This window comes from Vidua chalybeata, chromosome 1, assembly GCF_026979565.1.
Source record: "Vidua chalybeata isolate OUT-0048 chromosome 1, bVidCha1 merged haplotype, whole genome shotgun sequence".
NCBI lineage: Eukaryota > Metazoa > Chordata > Aves > Passeriformes > Viduidae > Vidua > Vidua chalybeata.
In genome coordinates, this window is record NC_071530.1 from 161,680 (window position 1) to 183,145 (window position 21,466).

The following is a 21,466-nucleotide window of genomic DNA, read 5'->3' on the forward strand; positions in this document are numbered from 1 at the left end:
AGTCTTCACCCCTTTTTCCTGGCCCCCAAAGAAGGCACAGAACGAGTCTTAACTGCCCTGGACAGCAGCCCAGCACTTGCTTCCATTCCTTTCCACATGTACATCCCCCGCGAAAGGGACTCTGCCGCAACGAGAAAGGGGGGCAGCCCCCAGAAGGGTTGAAGCTCCTGCCCAGCCTCGCTGTCACGGGCGAGGGGCAGAGAGAGGGTGTGGAAGCAGAGAGGACATAGGAAGAAATGAAAGAACTGGGTGCATGATGAAATTAAAAAAAAAAAATTAAAAAAACCCGAACACCAACAAACAAACAAACAAACAAACCCACAAAAAACACCCAAACAAACAAAACCCACCAAACTGGGATGGGCAGCATGACAGAGAGGGATTTAAAAAGAACGGAAGAGGACACAAGGAGCCCCTGAGGAACAATGGCATGAGGAGCACCATAGAGCCACAGAGAATAAAAAGGAACACGAGTGAGGAATGGAGAAGGACAGAGAAAAAGACAGAGTGCCAAACACATGGCAGGGACAGAGGGATACAGAGACACAGAGGGAAACAAGGACCCAGAGGGGAAAAAACCACAGCCCATGCCGCTGGGGGGATGACGGGCAAGACGCTTCTCCTCCAGTCACTACACAAGTGCAGCTTCCCTGCAATTTCACGCTCAATATCTCTTCAAGCTTAACAGGTGGAGAAACGGGTACTCCAAGCATCTCCTTCCTTTAGGCAGCACAGACCCACTGGGAGAACCTGGAATTCCAGGATGGATCTAAACAGGGAAGTCCCACTTGCCACTGTCTCCACCTTTTCTCCAGTTTAGCCCTGGGCTGTGGAAGAAAAGACAACAAACATTTAAAAACCAAACTTGAAGTTTTGGTTTTGAGGATGCCCAAGCTGAGGAGAAAGCTCTTCCCACCACCCTCTTGGCCTTTTCCCACTCTGAGGAATTGTAGAAATGCACATCCAGACCCGGGGCGGGCAGCCTGGGATGTTTTCTACACAACAAACGCCACAGGCCCGAGCACCAGAAGCCTGGAGATGCTCTGGATTGCAATTCACGTTTCAGTGAATCCTACAAGGGAGAGCCAAGTCATTTGTGCCTAGAGGAAATAAAAGTCACCGTTTTTAACAGTTAAAATATCCGTGAAAGTTACTGGCTGCCTACAGCAGTGAGCTTCATGTGACCTCCCACACTTAGGGATTTATCAGAAGAAGCAGTTTCAGGTTCCTTCCTTTTGGAGCCCAGCACCAAACGGGAAACTTCTCACGACTGCTCCTGAGAGAGGCAACAAGTGGAACTTCAGGAGCTCAGGAAAGCGACTCCCTCCCTGAGTCATGTCTCACCTGCCCGAGCACAGTGCTTTTGTACCACCTCTCTGCCTGCTTTCCACGTTCATTTAAATGTGAGAAGCCTGCAAGCTCTGCCTCCAGCCCCAGCCGCATCATCCCTGGGCCACAGCACTGCCCTACCTGCTCAGGTGCTGCTCCCCTCCGCTGCGCTGCCCCTCGCCCCAGGGCCGGGGCGGGAGAAAGTGCAGGTTTTGTTTTCCAGGAGAGGCTCCGCCGGGCGGCCCCAGCCCCGCAGCGCCTCCCCGGCTTCGCGCAGCCCCCGCCGCTCGCTCCCACCCGGCTCTGCTCGGGGCCGCCCCCCGCGGGGGCTTTTCCCAGGAGCCGTCGTTCTCCGCTCATCTTCAACCTCGCTGCAGCCACAGCAACTCCCGCCCTCCTCCATTGTCACCGCAACCCTCTCCCGTCACTGCCGTAGCCGGGACCCGCGCCCGGCGCTCCCGAGCCGCTCCCGCGGGGCAGTGGAAGTGCCCACGCGGGCGTCACTGCGGAGCCGGCGGTGCCGAGCGCCGAGCCCCTCTCAGCCCTCACACGGGGAGTGCAAAGGTTTAGGACATTGAGGGCATTGACGGAGCAAATGCCAGACCAGAATAAATCATAAACAAGTTTCAAGACTTCTTCCAAGTTCCTCTCCAACCATTTTACGTGGAGGTCCATGATTTTCCCGCTTCCTTCTGGAAAAATGAAATTATTCCTCAGCTGGGGAGCAGTCCCAGTCCAGTCCGAGCATGTGAGGAAAAAATATCTGCTCCCTGTGTGCCAGGAAGAGCCTTTCTAGGTCAAAGAACTGAAAAAGACTTGGCGTAGTACATTTTTTTCCCCTGGAATAAGTGCACCCACCTAGAATAAGGCAGGCACAGCTTGTCAGGACACACTGCACTCTCTTCTCCAAACACAATCCTGGTCTCGTTGCAAACTGCCTGTGCCATGTGGTTTTCTCCAGGAAAAATTAAGGAATTTCTCCTGGCAGTTTGGAGATTATGTTATCACAAATGAAAGAAAGTAAAGAAGAAATATTCCCAGTAAGAGCCTTTGGGACCTTCTGGGCTGAATTTGGAAGGGGACATTCATTCTCTGCAAGTGCAAATACACAACAACCTCCAACACAAAGCAAAATATGTCAAGTGAGGTCTGAAGGCACCAGTTTGACAAACCTCGTCATCATTCTTTTTTTCAGTGACTTTTGCAATCAAACTCTAAAGCTGACAACCTCAACTGTCCCCGTGCTCCATCCAGCCACTCCGGAGCAAAACAATATTCCCTGTCACATCGACAATGGACAGAGGGCAGAAGTCTCCTCTTCAGAAGCTCCTGGCCCAACCTGGAACTACAATGACATATTGCATATAGTAGGAGAAACTCCATTTGATTTTTTTGTTTAAGCAGAACTTAAGGAGAAGTGGTAGAGAAGTGGTATCCACCTATTTGCTACCACAGTGGAGATGGTGACTGTAATTCCTACACCACCTCTCAGCATCCTAGCTTTAGCTCTAGGCTGTCCAGAAGAGGAGCCAGATCTCTCCAATGGAAAAGATTTCTCACTTATTGAGTATGGAAATGGCTGAAGGTGGAATCTAGTGAAAAAAGGAATTCACAAGTAAGATCTAAGGCAACACAGTTCTTACCTTTATCAAATCCAATTAAAACCTGCAAATGTTTGCATGTCTATGTGTGCATTCACAAGTGAAGAGAAATCCAAAGCTAGAGTTCATTATCAGGACCAGAAAGAAACCAAGGTACGAGACTTCATTAGGATACGTAAGATTAGTGCACGAGATACAAAGAAACAAAGTATTTATTGTTAAAAGCTCTTTGATGAATCACTCGGCATCATACAATGGATATGGTGGCTACAGAGTAGAGGGAGTCTCTCTCCCTTCCCCCTTATTCTTTATACATGTATTTGCTCACTCTCACAAAACCCACTGTTGTATTTTTTAAATGGAGTTCCTCTCTTCAATGAGTTTGGAAAAGATGTTTATAATACAGGATCTGGCAGAACAGACACATCCTATTAAACAACAGAGCAGTTACAGAAAGGAGACGGCTTTCTTTAGGAAAAAAGAGCCTTCTTTCCCTCCTTATCTCTTTGCATTGCCTTAAAAGAGTTCTCCACATGAAACCAGACCAACAACCCCCAAATACCTGATTAGCATTTTGGCAAAATTAGGAGCCCTAGGATATGAACAAATATTGATTTAAATACTAATATTTTCACTTGGCTTCCACAGGGGAAGTTCTAAACAATGTGGTGCAAAAAACCTGCCAGCCAAGACGATGTCTGCACTACAGCTACCAACCCTGCTATGTTGAACAACTGAATCCCTGCTGGTAACAGTGAAAATGCTTTGACAGCGCGTCTCAAAATTATTTGCAAAACTTTTGGTTCTGTCCTTGCCTCCCACTTCCTAGGCTACACACCGAGACTGTCTCTCCCACGAGAGACACGGTGTGTGTCTGCATACACACATGCACACAAAATGCACAGACTCACGTGGGCTGTGCTATTTCCAAGAGTAATTTGCACATTATCTTATGCTGTGTCTTTCTGGTGCTTCAGTCATACTCTGCCCCATTTTTAAATTTCCTTTCCCCCTGTTGTATTCTGCTCTTTATTCCACAACTGAACATTTGCTTCCCCTTCAATCTCTAAGAAACATTTGATCTGATTCCTGCCTCATGGCCAACAACCCAGAAGACTAAAAAAAACCCTGTTTTTAGTCTGCCTGTTTCTAACCTGCCACGTCAACACTTCTGCTCCAAGATACATTTCCCTACTACTGGTACTCCAGAATTCCACTGAACTCTTTCCTAGTTTGATGCCGTATTTTCTAACAATCAATATTATCATCTATACATGAATTACTTCTATGGACAGAATGTTTTTTTGCAGTATGCATAGATTTGTATTGTATGCTGGCAACTGAAGACCCCAAAACATCTTCTTGTCATCTTTTATACACACAAAAAGACAACCATCCTGAACTTAAAATAAATTCCTCATTCACAGTCTGCCAAAATTACCTGCCTGTTCAGTGCCACTACCTTCCATTTTCAGTGCTCAAACAACACTTGGTCTAGTTGCTTCCAGTATTGCTCCATTATTTATCTTCAAATAAAGTTTTGTTTCGCAAACAAGCAAGCTCTTAGCTGCACCTGTGGAACAAAGGACAAAATTTTTCTCTCTCTGATTCAGTGAAAGACCTGAACAGCTCCCAAACATAGGAAAAAGGCATCAGACTCTCAAATCCCAGTTTAACCAAAGGAAAGACACCTGACAGTTAGTCCTAAGACTCACTGGTAGTGACCAGTCTTTTTTTATAGACAGTGAAATGCAAGAATTTAGATTCTGGACTGCTATCTCCAGTGCCATCTTCAGTGGCTGATTCATGCACACACCCATTTCAATATAACACTGCTGCTTGACAGAGCTTCAGCTTTCAGTGATGTGGTTGTGAACGCTGGCACCAACACCGTATTACTTTTGTTAATTTGCTCTGAAAGAGACTTGGAACCAGATCCATCCAATTAATTCTACAGAGACTCTAAAACCAGGCTGGACTCCAGTATGTTGTCAGCTGTGGCAAATGGCTGGTATTGCTCTCAAGTATCTGCCACTTCAGCGGGAAGGCTCTCAAACCCCAGAATTCCCCGGCAGACATTCTGCAGGCATCTATCTCAGTCCCGTGCCCTTCTCATATCCTTGGTATTTTTCTCTGTATTTCTTATTCCTGCAGACTGAGCATATCCCTGAATGTAGCTGCTCTGTTTGCCACATACAGACAAGAGTTTTATACACCGAGCAGCATGCACACAATGGACACAGCAGCATAACAAATATGGAAGCACAGCAGCAGATGACCCCCACTGTTTTTTTCTCAGAATGCTTGTTTGTAGTCCAATTAGCAGAGTCCTAAATTAAATAACGTTGCAAGTCCATCACTGTGGCAACCTCACAGTCCCTCAGTATAACCAGTTTAAGACTGCAGGATTTCACATTTTACTGTGAAAAGAGGGGTTAACACAAAAGGGAAAAATGCCAAGTCAAGCCATTCCCAGTAAAAGGCCTCAGACCATTAAGTACTGCCGTACTTTTTCTCACACCAACAGGTTTTGTGGGAGAGTACTGCCATCACATAAATTCAATCAAAAGTAAATTTTCCAAGACATCTCTGAACACAATGGATGGACTAAAAGCTATGGCACTATTAATGTGAAAACAAAGATATTAAATAAAGTGGTAAAGAGAAGACTATCTCTTCTGTGACTGAAGAGAAGAAACTTTTAAGTCAAACTAAGAGAGAAATTGGCAAAGACAGCAGAAAACACAACACTAGAGAAAAAAACGCATTTATTCAGAAGAGCTGCCTTCCTTCCATACCACATGCAAATTTGATTCTCTTTCCAAGGAAGTGTAAGAAAGGAGGTGAAAAGGAGTAACCTAGAAGAGGATCTTGAGTGCCACATCAAATGGACAGTTATACTTCGGCAGCTGCTTTTTGGAGTAGAAATTATATTAGGCCTTTATTACAGCTCATCTGTGCACTACAAAAAGTGAGGAGGGGAAGGATTTAAGGAAGATGTCCCTGCTTCCAAGAAATTGTTCTGTAAATTCTCATTATCTGAATTTGTCATACATTTACAAAGAAGATGATTTCCAAGGGATATGTTCTCTGTGCTATTTAAGGCTGATAGTGCTTTATAACTCAACAGCATCCAAAATAACCAGCATGTATCATGTATGGGAGAGCTAAATAATTCCTAGTAAGAGGCAGTTCACCTGTGATCAAAATGTGAGATCAATCCAGGGACTCTGTTAACATCTTGAAGTAAAGAAAAAACTACCATGTGACATTAAGTTAAGCTTTTTGGATTCTACACCAAGAATTACGAAGTTATTTTCAGTGATGAACCCTACAGGCACACAGAGAAACATTAAATAATCTGGTATTTTACATATATACTTATTGTTAATATCTGCTGTGTTCAAGGCAGGCATCAGCAAAGCACCATGACGTTCTTTTAGTTTTCTCAGAATGCCTCATGTGTTGCTAATACCAGTGATATTAAGGATGCATAAGAAGCTCTTATCCCAGGAATGATCCTCTTTCTCTCAGTACAGTGTACAGATCATACCCATCTAGTGAGACGTGATTCAATCTACTTTTCACAGCCAGGACAAGGGGAAGAGAAATTATTTGTATCTGCAGAAGAGATGGCCTGACTATATGTCTTTCTTCCAGACGAGCTCTACGTTCCAGGATGCAAATGCTCCTAGTTTGTTCTTTCAGATGGTGAGATAGCTTCTTGCGTTGGTCCGGCTCAAATAAAAACTCTATCCAGCAATATAAAGCATTCCACAGCTAAAAGAAAGACTATCTTGCCTAATTCCAGATAAGTTACTGTTTGAGACTCTTGGGTACCATAGGGTAAGATTTCATTTATTTCTCTAAATCTGTAGTCTCCCAGAACACCTATCTCAACCTCCGCCATCGGTGCCACCATGATTCTAAGCATAGCCCATTAGGATTTGCTATGTAGTGTCTAACTTTCCACTAAAACTTAACAATGTGCGTTGATGAGTGAACCTTTAGTCTTCTTTCACACTGGCACTTGTATGGTGCTGTCTCTGGCTTGGAATGGTTTGACACCTGCCCTGGGCAAGATTTTCAAGGGTCACTCTAAAGCTGGTGTTCTGACTGGTGTGTTGACGGCACATTCTCATCCAGTCAGGAAGCAGGTCCATGTGTAACAGTGAGCTAAGTAACACTGAGAAGTCCACTGGTTTGGCGGTCATGATGCCAATGGAATTTTGTGAGCAGTACTTATGTGTTACGCACTCCCAAAGATTGTTCCAATTCCTGTCGGCGCTGCTGGATCTGAAAGAAAAAGACACACTGTACAGTTTAGCAGATTAAATTGCTCAGTGGCAAGTGATGCATTCATTAGTCAGCAGTGTGGATATTTCTTTCATACCTTGCAGTAGAAATATCTGCTCACAGCTTCTTGAGACCATGGCTCGTGATAAAATTCAGCTCTGCGTTCTTCCTCTGGGTTTCCAACCACATCAGTCATCACCTGTGACAAAAATGAAACCATTTTTCACCATAGCTCTTCTACTACATAGAGAAACTTTCAGATTTGCCCAGAGTGAAAATTTATCTACATTACACATAAAAATAGTCAGAACTGCTCTCAAAGCCCAAAGCAAATGGACAATGTGTGCTTACTGCCAAAACAGGATCATAGAACGATCAAATGGTTTGCTTTGGAAGGGACCTTCAAGCTCCTCTCATTCCACCCCCCTGCCATGGGCAGGGACACCTTCCACTAGGTCAGGTGCTCCAAGCCCTGTCCAGTCTGCCTCCAGGGATAGGGCAGCAGGGGGTTGGAGCCGTTCTACAAAAAATAGAATTCTGATGACTATGTCTCCAGCATCACATAATCACAGGTAAATATAGTTATTGGTATATTTCGCAAAGCAGTGTTATGGAATCAGAACTCTGTTGCCAGCAGGGCAGCACCTTAACAGAAAAGGCTCTTATGGGACTAGTTCTCAGTCAGGGAAAACTCTGAACAATTAATCCAAGTATATCGCTAGAGAAGCTCCACTGCACCTCTGTTTCTAAGATCCTCAAGTCAAAGTCTGCTTTATTTAAACATGCTTTCAGATGCCTGTCCCCTTTGAATACAATATAAATAGTAATAACCATAATCTTAAGAGTAAATTTTGGGAAGACTACTTAGTTAACAATAGACATTTATATAAGAAAGACACAATGATTTTATTAAAACAATTTAATGGATTCAATAATACAACTGATTTAGAGGCATGTCAGCTAAAGACAAAAAATGTGAAACCATGAGGAACAAATTATTAATTTTTGCTGTCAAACAACTGAACTTCTTTACATTTGATTTCTTGCATATCTCAAATATAAGCTCAAGGACAGCTGATAAGATTAAACCATAAACCAACACCCAAATTGTATTCTCGTACTATAGGATGCTCCTGCTGAGTTTTACACAGCTTTGAATTTACAGAATATGTCAACAAGGCCCTGCATTTTGAACTTACTGTCTGGCCACAAACTGACCTACCACTCCCATGAAACACCACTGTTTCATGGAACCGGAATACAACCTAAACTACCTTTCCCCAACCTAAACTATCTTTCCTTTCCTAAACTATCTTTCCTATCTTCTCTGGGATTGTAGTAGTCCACTCATTGTCTGCCTTCCACCAATCATCCATCCTAGATGTTTGGCTATACACTCTATGCACATTTAGATAAAATTCTTCCATTCTGGTTCCACTAAGATTTTTCAATGGATTTTTCAAATCTTAGCTCACCTTAAGATCCCTGCTTTGGGACCGGAGAAGGTCTTGGATGTATCCTTTGGGATCCTTGGAGAAACTCAGCATAAAATCACGTTGTATTTTTAGCTGATTTATGGATTCAATTGTCTCATGAATCTGACAGAAAAAAAAAACCAAAGCGGATATTCTTTAATTCCTCCCATGCTCCAATGACCATCAGGTCAGCTCTGATACTGTCTTTGTACTCCTGGTAATGTACAAAGGTGACAATTCTACACCACAGACTTGTGCAGCCCTTCCTAGGGCTTTTTCAATTCAAAAAGTAGCAGCTTAACTGCAATCCTGCCACTACATTTTGGTCTCACTTGTACTTCTGCAATACAAGTATGTACAGGATTCTCCTTTACTTCCTGCACTGAACTCCTGCATGGCATGCAGAACTAAGCCATGTCACTGCACAATGTAATAATCTCCTGTGTAGAATCACTCTGCCTGCCAAGACTGGGATCTTTGAGGAAAGGTGCTACATAAATATGCAGTTAAGCAGTGCCCAGTGCAAGAAAGCAGTTATTCCCCTGGTTACCATCGTGATCACATCTTCAATATTCTATTGTAATCCTTAAAAACTCTAGCAGTTTCCTGATCAAGTCCATGTCAAATGAATAGCCATGACTTCTAGATTTTTCTTAAGAGAAAGCCTGTAAAAGTCACGATGGCTGCAAAAAGAAGAGCGTGAACAATGAGAAATCATGATTATGGAAGGTTTATAGAAAATTAATCATATCTTTAGAAATACTATGGCAGAAATCTTAGCTAGTGGGGAAGAATGAAGACTGAGGAGGAGTCAAGGTCCTATAATGGATAGTCATCAAGTATGAACGGGAGGACAGCTCATGAATCATTTGCACATAGACACACACAGAAGCAAACTTTTGCTGCCCTGTCCCTCTAACATTCTATTTTGAAATAGTAAACCTATCTTGTTTAGTTTCATGTATTCATCTCTTTTGCCAAAACAGCTAAGGTGACCAAGCATGTGGGAGAAAATAATCATCCCTTGATCTGGTTATGCCATCAAGGCCACCAGTGTAGCTACTACATTGTACGTTAAGAGAAGAGAGCTGCTGTCAACTTAAAATCATTCCTTCTTTGGGAAAACGCTGTAGTTGTGCGGAGTGAACTCCACATGTGCCAAATTCCCAGGAGGGGACTCCATGGCAGCACAGCAATGTGATGCACAGAGGGTAACAGGAGCAGCCCATGCCCATTCACCCAGCAGTGACTTCAGAAACTTCACTGATCACAGTTTGCCCTGTGCTGTAGCAAATATTCAAAAAAAGAGGCGACACAGACAGGGGAAAAGGTGAGCGGGACCGGGAACAGAATAACACTATGCATGCTGCTTGCAAGCTTATATAGGCTGGGAAACAACTGACTGAGCAGCTGAAAAAGACCGTCCTCAAGAGCCATAACAGAAAAGACACTGCAACAGTTACCAGAATGCATTGCATTGCTGGTGCCCAGACCCCTTTTAAAACTGCATGAAGACCAGAGTTTAACACACTTGTTTGTATTAGCAGTAAACAAAGACAACTTGGGCCTTGCTCTGAGAAGGCATTTTTGTTTATCCCTTACTGATTCAAATCAGCCATTGGAACACGCCAGAACTGGCTAACAGCCCCTAGGACACGAATCCCTAAAACAGCCTGCAAAACCCACCACTGCCTTAAGACAGATATTATTATTTGAAGTGCACATGATCCTCTTCCACTAACACTTAGAACTGCCAAAGTGGTCCAAGTGATTTTCCTGCCATGCATGTTCCGTATTTCCACCTAATGCAGAGAGCCACTCTGCAGTTATGAATACAAACCCCACACCTGAGTATGAGATTCTCCTAGCTTTGGCTTAGCAATTTAGCAAGATATCACGACCTCTCAATAAAAAGTTAATCATACAGTTCAGGTGGTTCTCAAGCATCAGGAGACTCAGTATACCACCTCTGAAACTCTATCACCTCAACAACCATGTCAGGCCTTGGATCAAATCCTAAGTGGGAATGCCATTCACCCTGATGTATTCCCACTGCATTTGGCTTGAAAACACATGCCCTTAACAAGTCCCCGTCTCACAATATTACTCTCTGACACATGACACCAAACACATGTCAAGCTACACAATAAGTACATGTACCATGGGATACTTTACTCTTGAGCTAATACCTTGTTATCCAATGCTGTTATCTCCTGTTGGTTAGCTGTTGAGAGAAGAAAACTACTCATCTGGCCCTTTAATGGGTCTTCAACTTCTACATCTATGTCATAACAAGCCGTCTTCTTCTGATCGTTGGGGTCAACGCTATGGAGAGTATAACACAAGATCATGAGAACTGCCATAATGAATCAGAGTTAGTTTCCAACTAGCCCAGAATTCACTCTTCAATAAAACCTGTTGCAGATGCTGTGAAGAAAGTGTAAGAACAGGGTATCTTTATATATTTTCCTATTCTAGTATATTCTCTCATCTTTTGTCAGTCAGATTTCAAAGACTTTTGAGCTGGAGCTTTTATCAAATTTAATTTCTAACATCCTCCTGAGACCTGTTACACTAAATACCAGTATCATTCTTTGGCTTGTCCTGTCCTAAATTTATCTTTAGTTTGCCAACTTTTAGACTTAACATTTACTTTATTGTTAGACTAAAGTTTCTTAACAAGAAAACAGTCTTCAGCGCAGTAGTTGGTAAATCAGACTTCAGTCACTGTCACTTGCAATATAAAAACGCTAGCTTCTCAACCCTACCTGTCAAATGTGTGGGTTGTGTGCATCTGCAGTAGATAGCAAAAAAAAAAAAAAAATTGCTCAGGATGTAATTGAGCTTGACTGACTTGGGGGAGCGGAAGAACTTCCAGGGATGGAATTGCATTAGGAGCGTTGTAAGCAGGTGGAGGAAGGTGATCCTTCTCTATTCTCAAGACTGATGAGGACACCTCTAGTACTGTGTTCAGTGCTGGGCTTCCCAGTGCAAGAGAGATCTATGGAGCTACTGGAGAGAATTTTGCAAAGGTCTGTGAAGATGATTAAGGCATTAAAGCACCTCACAGTTGAGGAAAGACTGAGAGGTCTGAGACTATTCAGCCTAGAAAACAGAAGGCTGATGGGGAGGGAACTTACCAAAACCTGAAGGGAAGGTTTAAAGAAGATAGAGCCAGGATCTTTTCAGTGGTCAGGACAAGAGGCAGTTGATGCAAACTGAAGCACAGAAGGCTCCTTCTGAACACCAGGAAACATGTTTTTACTGTAAGGGTGTCATAGTTGGACACTGGCGGAATGCCAGCGTCCTTGGTCACGACAAAGGGTGACCAAGCAATAGCACAAGTTGCAGTAAGACCCTCAAAGCCCATCTGCCTTTCCCCCAGCCCAGAGTCCCATGTTGGAGACACTCCAAAGCCATCTGGACACGGCTGTGGCCAATGTGCTACAGGTGGCTCTGCTTGAGCAGGGGAGGGCATTTGACCAGATGATTTCCAGAAGTCCCTTCCAACCTCAAACATTCTGAGAATCTGTGATGCTGTGGCCGCCAGCAAGAAGGTGAGCAGCAGAAGGAAAGCTAGAGAAAAACCCAGGTCCGTGTCTGGTTCTGCCGCTCATGTCGAAAGCCACAGAGAAGGCTCCACATTGTCTTTGGCACCATTGCTCCTGGCTGAGTCCTGTCCTCAGGCCTCTCAGAGTCCCGAGCCCAAGTCAGGCAGGGCAGCAGGGCTGTGCAGAGGGACCCTGACAGGCTGCAGAAACGGGACGGCACTTCAGCACGGTAAAGTTCAGCACAGGAAAAGCTCTGCTCCTGGCAGAGAATCACACCGTGCAGGGGGACAGGTGGGCATCAGTGGGGTAGAAAACTGGTTGGCAGGAGAGGGCTTGGGCACCCTGAGGGACAGACAACAGTGCAGAAGGAGTCTGAGGGGTAAGGCAGCCATAGCAAAGGTCAGCTGCAAAAGGGGCTCTATTAGCACAGGTTTTGCCATCAAGCCCAGGAAAGAGGCCCTTGCTTGCTACTCCACGCTGGTGAAACTGGATCTGGACTGGTGGGCACAGGACCACAGAGATGTGACACCCTGGAGCGAGGCCCGGAGAGGCTCAGTAGGATGCTGGGGGCTGGAGCACAGACCTGCCAGGAGAAGCTGCAAGAGCTATAAGAAATTTGTTTTTAGAAAATCATGACAGTAGTCAAAAAGGGGGATGCTGGAGATAGCCTGTTTATACTAGAAGAATATCGGAGAGCTATGCTTTGCAGTCTGCTTGTGTTCTTTAACAGTGTGGAAGATGTCTCGCTTCTTTGCAGAAATGGAAATCCCACAGAGGTTATTCTTTTTACCTCTGATTCCAGGTGTGTCAGCTGCAATTAGGAATGCAGCTCAAGAAAATCTCCACTTCTAGCTTGAGCTCAGGTAAGATTTGAGTTCTACCAGCATCTCTATGTCTACTTCAACCCCATTGCATTGTTTCTTCTTTTTCTTCAAAAAGGAAGGTTGTTGGTGCCCAGAGAGCGATTCTACAATAATATTATAATTTCTTGAATGAGTTTAGAACACTTCACATTTCTATCCCTGTGCATATCCTATAAAACTAGAATGAAAAATTGTGATGTACTTGATCTTCCTGTAAAAGGCAGGCCTGAGGATTTATCTGAATTATGAGCACATACATTACAATCACTAGTGATGAAAAATTCCCTGTAGTAGTGTGCTGGTTTTGGCTGGGATAGAGTTAATTTTCTCCATAGTAGCTGGTAAGGGACTGTTTTGTGAATTTGTGCTGGAAACGGTTGGCCACACAGAGATATTTTCGTTATTGCTGATCGTTGCTTGCAGCCTGTCGAGACCTTTTCAGCTCCTCACACCGCCCACCAGTGAGGAGGCTGGGGTGCACAAGGAGCTGGGAAGCGACACAGCTGGGACAGCTCACCCAACTGACCAAAGGGATATTCCAAACCATGTGGTGCCATACTGAGCAGTAAACTGGGGCAGGTGTTCACTGCTCAGGTCTTGCTGGGCATCAGTCAGTTGGTGGTGAGCAATAGTTTTCATCTGTATTGCTCGTAGTGTTGGATTTTGTTAATCATCATCGTTATACTGTCTTTCTCTCCCTTTTACCTTTTCAACACTTCCCCCTGCCCTGCTGGGGAGAGAATGATGTGTGGATTAAGATTGGATTAAACCAGGACAGGCTGAAGATTGGATTAAACCAGGACAGGCAGCTGGCATACTCTTTCAGTGGCTGATTACATTCACTCTAAAAAACTGAATGCAGAGTGACAGGGCAGAGCATTTGTGAGACCCTGTTTTAAGCTTGGCTGGACCAGGCCCTTAAGTATCCTGGATAGACTTTGAACCTCATTTGAGTTTGGATGGGGGAGCTCTCAATGACGACCAGTAATCCCTTCTATTCTGTGACTTTATGATTCAGCGACATACTTCTTTAAGTTCAGTGACACCCAGACTTATTTTAGCTTAGCCCAACACTGTAAAGACTTCACTGCAAAAGTACTACCTGTTCCCAGGAAATGAGTTCTTCCTTTATCCACACCACTACATCAGTACCATTTAAGATTGTCAGGTGCTGTGTGGTGCACACAGAGTATCAGAGAATGCTGCTAGACACAAAGCTGTAGCTTTGTGACACACACCTGTTCTTTAGCTGGTACCTGACAAAAACCACTTCCTCTGGTACCTTTTTGTCATCTCTCTGCCCCGGAAACATAATCATCAGTTCTTTGTCATTTTTCTCTAAGCAATGACTATCTATCTCTGAGGAGCTCAGCTTTTTTGTGGTCCATTAGACAGGTCACTGCATTGTGCCCAATGACAGTACATACACAGCTCTCGATCTGCACGGCCACCAAGCGGTTTTTTCATTACTCTGTTTGATACATTCAAATGAATCAAAAAGCAAACTTTATTTCCATAGCCTATGCAATATTGTAACTTCTTATCATATATGTTACAAATTTAAAATAAAAAGCCCAATTTTAAGCAAATTCAGAAACATCTGCTTAAAAATATATTGTATATATTCTGTAGGAAATCAAATCAGTAACCTAAGTAATAATAATTTTTAAAGATCCAGAATCAGAGTTTTGACCCTGACCACAAAAAAACTTGGAAAGGATTGAAATATCTGAACAGTAAAGTTGCAATCCCCAGAAGTCTCTTTATCCCCCTCCTCCATGTACACTGCTGTCACTTAAATAAGGCACATGCTGGAAGAACCTGAGAGAGCTGAAAGTTGTGTTCATCTGCTACGCCAGGAAGACATCTGTTTTGACAAGGATACAAGAGCTCAGTATCTTGGTCACAATGACCTCTGAATCCAGGCATTCTTTGTTGTTAATCTGTGGAGATCTCTTGACTCCTTGGCATTCTCAGGGTAAGACTAACAGTCAAGGAGCTGACCCAATCCCAACAAAGCATGCATGGACTGGCCCTGCATTTAAAATCACAATGATGTTGTACATTTTACATAATATATCAGTGATTAGAATGATTGCCCATGATACACAATACCTCATCTCAATTTCTTTTTTATCTCTTTTTTTGGGTTCAAACTTTCATTCCTCTCTCCTTAGGAAAAAGCTCAACTAATGGTATTCTAGTAAATATAAAAGCTGTTTTTCATATTCCTAGAAAATTGGTGCTGTGTTAGTGAAAACAATTCGGAATTATACAAACTAGAATGACATATAGAACAAACATACAGCGAAGTCCAAGGTATTCATCTGGAAGTTATAAAAACTGGATTTTGGTCCCTACAGTGACTGCAGCTCTTTCTGTAGAGTACTGCAGTACTTTAGTGAGTGTTCTGCACAGGACAGTGCTGAGCTGACCAACCAGCTTACCTGATAATGTGGTTTATCACTATCGGGTCTGGCGGCAGCAGTAGGTTAGTGAGTCTCTGAGGAATTTCAGAAAACTTTAGCCGTGGACAGTCAAAGATCTGGAACACAGTAAACGACAAATTTTATTTGTCCAAAGCCCATCTTGCAGTTAAATGAGAAAGTAAGGAATCTGCAGCTCACAAGGAACTGAGGCAATTACAGAAGGTGGTTTTGAAAGCTGTAATTCAGGTTCCTTGCACAGATTAAATTTTTGGTCACTTCTGTCCCTGCATTTTCATCTGGGCTTCCAGACATATCCATCAGGCCATGACAATTTCAGGTGTCTCATTTTTGGTTTAGCTGCTGGAGGGAACAGGACCTTTCACTGGGACATGAGGACGAACTGTATCAATGATGGGAGAGAAGCAAATACTCCCTCTCTTACTGAGGATTTACAGCAGCATATTGTAAAGAAAATGACTGATTTTTTTTACCAGAGAAAACACAAAAACAGTTTGCATTCCCCCCCCCCCCCCCAAGGAATGTTTCCTGCAATATTTTGTGCTAAAGAAAAATACAAGAAAACATTTCTGGATTTTAAAACCATTTGCAATTTGTGGGTTTTTCAGGATTACGGAAAAATAAAGTCAATGTGATATTATTTATTTTTAACCAAAGCCTGAACAGTCTCTTGGGAGGGATCCACCCATTTCCAAACTGTTTATGGTTACTTTCTCTTTACTATGGTCCTGAAGCTAAATAGAATCGTAGACTCATAGAATATCCTGGGAGGGAAGGGACTGACAGGGGTCATTGAGTTCAGCTCCTGGCTCTGCACAGGACAACCCAGGAAATCACACAATGAATTTCTGCTGAATTCAGGGGGAAAAAAACAAAACAAAACAAAACAAAACAAAAATCTGGAAAAGGTTAAAAGCTGTAGAATTTGGAAATTTTCTGTGAGCAATGGCAGTGCATTGACGTGAATATAGAAACAACACTCTTTACACCTTGAGTTTTCAGAAATATAATTATTACAGCCTTTGTTTCCTACTGTGATTTTTAATGCTCTCAACAGGCAAACAGACTTTTCTCTAAAGATACTCCATTTAAACTGACTTAAAAAAAAAAAGTATATAAAAAACCTATATATTAACACTTGCCTTAAAATGTGCCCTTATGTGGAGGCAATTTTTAAAAATGTTCAGACCTATGCAAATGCCTCTTAGGGAAACTATTTTCACCTGACAGTAGAGATACACTTCTCATAGTATTGTATCTATAAACAGAAACAACCTTTGCAGCTCCAGAGACAAAGGATGCAGGCAGGGTTGAAAAATAAAGGACTCTCAGGTTGTAGAATAGACATACAATAGACATCTGGGGTTCCTGACATAGGGTATCTTTTGAAATTCACAGTTTTCTCACGTGAGTGAATTTGGCAGCAGAAATACCTAGGAGCCAGCTCTAGGAACCATTTGCGAGGTTCTATTGCTTTTAAAGCTTTTAAAATACCTTTGAACCTTTTTTTTTTTTTGTAACACAAAAAAACCCAAACAAACAAAAACAAACAAACAAACAAACAAAAAACCAAAAAACAAAACAAACCAAACAAACAAACAAAAAAAAAAAAACAAAAAAAAACCAAAAAAGAAAAAAAAAGCAATGTTTCAAATCTCCCTGCTAATGTAAACATCGTTTTTAAACAGAAAAGTATCCGTCTTCACGAACTCTAAAAGCTGTGTTGGACTTGCCTGCATCCAGGAATTCAGCCAGCTAGTTTCTGAAGAACAAGGAAGTAACAAAACTTACTGAGTCTGCAGTCCTTATTTGAGTTCTGAATTCTGACACTTGATAGAGATGACTGTGGAATTCCCACCCAAAATCTCTCCACACCAAGCTCGATGCCATCTGCTCTCATCACTGGCTCAACACTCATGTCAAACTCCTAACGTGGATGTGTGCCCGAGTGACAAGAGCTTTAAGAAGGGAAAAGGGACCAAGGGCACACGTTAGTGAGAGGAGGATGGGAGACTGGAAACTAAGGGTGGGTGGAATTTTCCTAAAGCTTCTCACATTCCTGCCTAACTGAAGCTAGTGGTCTAAACTAAGTTAGGCTCTGAAAGCCTCTCTGGCTACAGTGACCCTGGTGGGTCAGGTAACTCATTCAGTGATAATTTTTTAATCTGTACTGTCTTGTGCCCTTAGACATAAGCAGAACACAGCAGCGCGGGATTCAGAAAAACTGGCACACCAAGTGAGAAAAGCGGTATCTCAAGGGGAATGCCAGAGCTACTGGTGCATTGTGTACTGCTCCCCTGAATGATACACACACTTCCAGCCAGGACAACGCTTTTCTTTCCGGGAGTGATGTGGCTACAACGATAGAATCTACAGAAATATTATCAGACTGGAAGGCATTACTAACCCAATTCCTTTGCCCTCCATCTCTCAACCTGAGAGTATCAGAGTGAAAAACAAAAAAAAACACCTCATCATGAAATATTTCATTTATTGTAAGAGGATTCAGATTCCTAAGTACTAGTGTCAGTTTTGAAAGCAAGATCACCTAATTAGGACAATTTTGCCAGAGACCTAAGGAAAACAGAAACACTCAAAACAATCCCGTTTATAATTTAAATCAGTGCAAGCACTGAATTCTTATGAAACTAATCCAGATTAGCCAGCTCTTGCAGCTCTTGAGAGTCAGTCTTCTAGAAAAGCAATCAGCTACTTCCCAACTCTCTCATTTAACTCATCTTCTGAGGATGAGAAGAAAAGGTGTCATAGCATTCCTGCAGAGTTCTAAGACAAAGGAAACCTAAGAGCAAATAAGTCTCTAATGAGGTGCATGAGGAGAAGATAGCTTCAACAACTTCTTATTCTAACAAAGTTCTTAAATTGAAAGATAAAATAAATAAAATTGATAAGGCTCTCCTGCTTACTAAAAATAAGATATGTACATCTGTACAGGGCCACACAAAGGATCTGCTACAAACCTACCACACATACTACCCTGCCCTGGGTAGTGGCCAAAAGTGGATACTAAAGGAAAAATATAAGAACAGGAGAAACATATACTGGTTCTCCCCCTGAGAAAGCTCCCAACTTCCACAGCTTTGCATTTAAAACAGCCCAAGATTTCTCATCCATTGGTTTGTCACTTTTGGAACCTATATACACTTTATACCTATATACACTAATATACTTTAGCATTTGCAAGGTTCTATTGCAAGGAGCTTTGAAGTTTAAATATGCTCGAGTCCTTTTGTTTGTTTTCAATTTGCTACCTGACAGTTTTAGTTGGTGGATTGTAATTATTGACCAAAATATAAAAAACTACTCCTTTAACACCTTTTTCTTTCTGCTCATGAATTTTCAAATGTTTTTCATCTCCCCCTTCCCATTTCCTCTTTGGGCTGGCAGAAACAAAACTCAGTCTAAATTTGCTATAGATAAATAAAGAATGGAAATCAAACAATCTAATCAAGAGAACAAACAGAATTGTCATTTTGCCAAAAATTCTTACGTGGTTTTAATATGGAATTTTCACTATTTGTGAAAAAGACTGCATGCTGTAATCCTCAAAAAAAAAAACAAAACCCAAACAAACAAGAGAATGACTATATAATCCTGATGACTTTGGTTCTCTATTCCTAAAAATACCCATGAATCTTACAATTATTTTGTTGCATTTTGTAGCCGCATATGTGCAGAGGTATCTTTAAATTTACTGCAAGCATTGGCTACTTTGAACTGCTGTAGGGCAAATTAATAACAGAAAAAAAAATAAAAAGAAAACTGGGATACAAGTTTCATCACAACACTTACTTTCATTGCTTGCTAAAACATTATTCATTCATTGTAATTGCCAGTACTTTCCTTACATAGAAGTATTTCACAAACCCTACTTTCAATACTTTCAAAGTCATGTGCGCCTGAAAAACAAAGCCAGGTAAGACAATGATAGCTCAGTTAACACTACCTTTCAAAAAAAAACCATAATCATATTTACAGAAAGGGTGGAGATGTTTTTATGTGGCCTTCTTGGTTAATTCTAGAGATAATTGTGCAAGACAAAAAGTCTTAACATGCTACTTTCAAAAAATCATGCAGATCATTAAGAGTATTTAATTATCTGAAGACGATTTAAGAAAAACCAGCTTTTCTCATTGGATCTTCCATGTCTTCTTCCTTCATAAACAGGGAAAGAGAAGGGAAGAAAACAGGTCTACATATGATGTGACAATCAGAATCAGCAGATTATTTCTTAGCATAAAATGATACAATGGAGGAAAAAAACCCATCAAATCAATACAGAAGTCCTCCTTCCTGGAAAGACCACAACTTTTGTGGAAGTGCTGAACCACCAGATGTAGGGAGTTTTGACAACACTGGCACATGGAGAGGGTATTAATGATATTAGTTGTAGTGGCTGCTGAAAGCCATTCAGTACTGAGGATACCGCAAATCATGAAGGGAAAATAAAAATCAGTCATTTTCATTCATCCCAAATTTGTGGCTGGATGTTAGAGTTTGCTTCTAAAGAGCTACTGTGTCCAAAAAAGAGTTACCTGCTGGAAGTACTTGTCGCAGTTAATGTATTCCTTATCATGCGAGTCTTGCAGCTTGTTTGTTTTGATGTACTGCCAGAGAGCCTGGATGATGGCCGAGCGCGTCTGCGTGTGGATCCCCAGCAGACGGGCCAGCCGCGGGTCCAGCTTGAACTGGGGAGGCTGGAACAGAAAGCCAAGGAAGTGGCAGTACAGAGGAAAGCAGACAGAAACGCAAGGATGAAGTTTCAGTTTTAAGTCTCGGGGGACTCTGCTCCTCAGGAGATGTATCCAATTCTGTGGCAGAGATTGCAAAAATACAAGAATTGTATTTTTGTGTCCCACAATTCGTGCTCTGGAAGAAGGACCTTGTACCTGTGCTGTGCACACAGACTACCTGTAGCACATGCTTCAAATAATAAAAATTTGCACAAAGACTCAGGAAGAATTTTCCCTTTCAACACTGATGCAAAATTTGACTTTTGGGAATGAGAGAAGAAAAAGAACAGCCCTTCCTCTCAACTACTGGAAGTTAACCACAGAGAGAGAGAAGGAAGGCAGGATGACACTTCCACAGCTGCTAATAACTGCTGTCTCATGTCAACACACTGTCTTGGAACTCCATTCAAGCATGAACATTCTGGTGCACATAAAAGAATTTACCCAACCACAACCAGCCAATGGTTTCTTTTCCTGATCTCAGTGATACAATTCAACTTCCCTGTTCTCCATCTCTTGTAACACAAACTCCTTGGATAATTTGGAATTGCATGCTTCTTCAAGTGTGTACTCATACTCAGGTTTAGTATTCAAGACATTATTAAGCAAGGATTACTCTGATGGGTGGTGGGTCACCCAAAGCTCGCTGTATAACAAATCAGGACCTAAGAACAAAAGGACATCTATTTTAAAGCATAAATTTATAATAATGGCAAGCATAACAAACATCATTATATTGTCTTAATAGCAAAAATTCTCACTGCCTGTATCAGTATTTCAGTTAGCCAATACGCTCCCTAAAATTAATAAAATTTTCTCTCTGTTAACATAAAATGGAGTGTCTATATCCTGAATAGATGCTATTTGCCTGGAGGCAAAAGAAGGTGGCAGAGAACAAGTTCTTAAAGTTACACCATCAAAATGCATCTGAGTCTGAACTGTCACTGAAAAGAGGGATCCCATCTACTCGCAGCAGTGGAGTTCAACAGTTAACAGCTTCCTTAAAGCAGCAACATTTCTTCCGGGGACGGTTTCAGTCAGACTAGTGAGCTCCACAACTGCAGTATCCATCGTTTGTGCCAAGGTAAGGCTGCCACAACTACGCAGCTACTTCAGGCATCACTAGCAAAAGCTTCTCCTCTGAATTTTTTTT

The 21,466-nt window shown here is 42.2% G+C and overlaps 1 protein-coding gene across 5 annotated transcripts in view; it reads right to left on the minus strand.

Moving 5' to 3' along the window:
* Positions 1 to 3,124: 3,124 nt before the first annotated feature.
* Positions 3,125 to 21,466, minus strand: part of SMARCD3 (SWI/SNF related, matrix associated, actin dependent regulator of chromatin, subfamily d, member 3) — an 85,202-nt gene continuing 66,860 nt past the window's right edge. For all 5 annotated transcript variants that reach the window (XM_053941323.1, XM_053941329.1, XM_053941316.1 and 2 more), the window contains 6 exons: positions 20,116 to 20,277; positions 15,563 to 15,660; positions 10,891 to 11,026; positions 8,702 to 8,824; positions 7,324 to 7,425; positions 3,125 to 7,226 (listed from right to left, as the gene is read on the minus strand). In XM_053941323.1, coding sequence (XP_053797298.1) covers positions 7,173 to 7,226; positions 7,324 to 7,425; positions 8,702 to 8,824; positions 10,891 to 11,026; positions 15,563 to 15,660; positions 20,116 to 20,277 — 675 coding nt within the window. In that variant the 3' untranslated portion in view covers positions 3,125 to 7,172. The remainder of the gene's footprint in view (positions 7,227 to 7,323; positions 7,426 to 8,701; positions 8,825 to 10,890; positions 11,027 to 15,562; positions 15,661 to 20,115; positions 20,278 to 21,466) is intronic.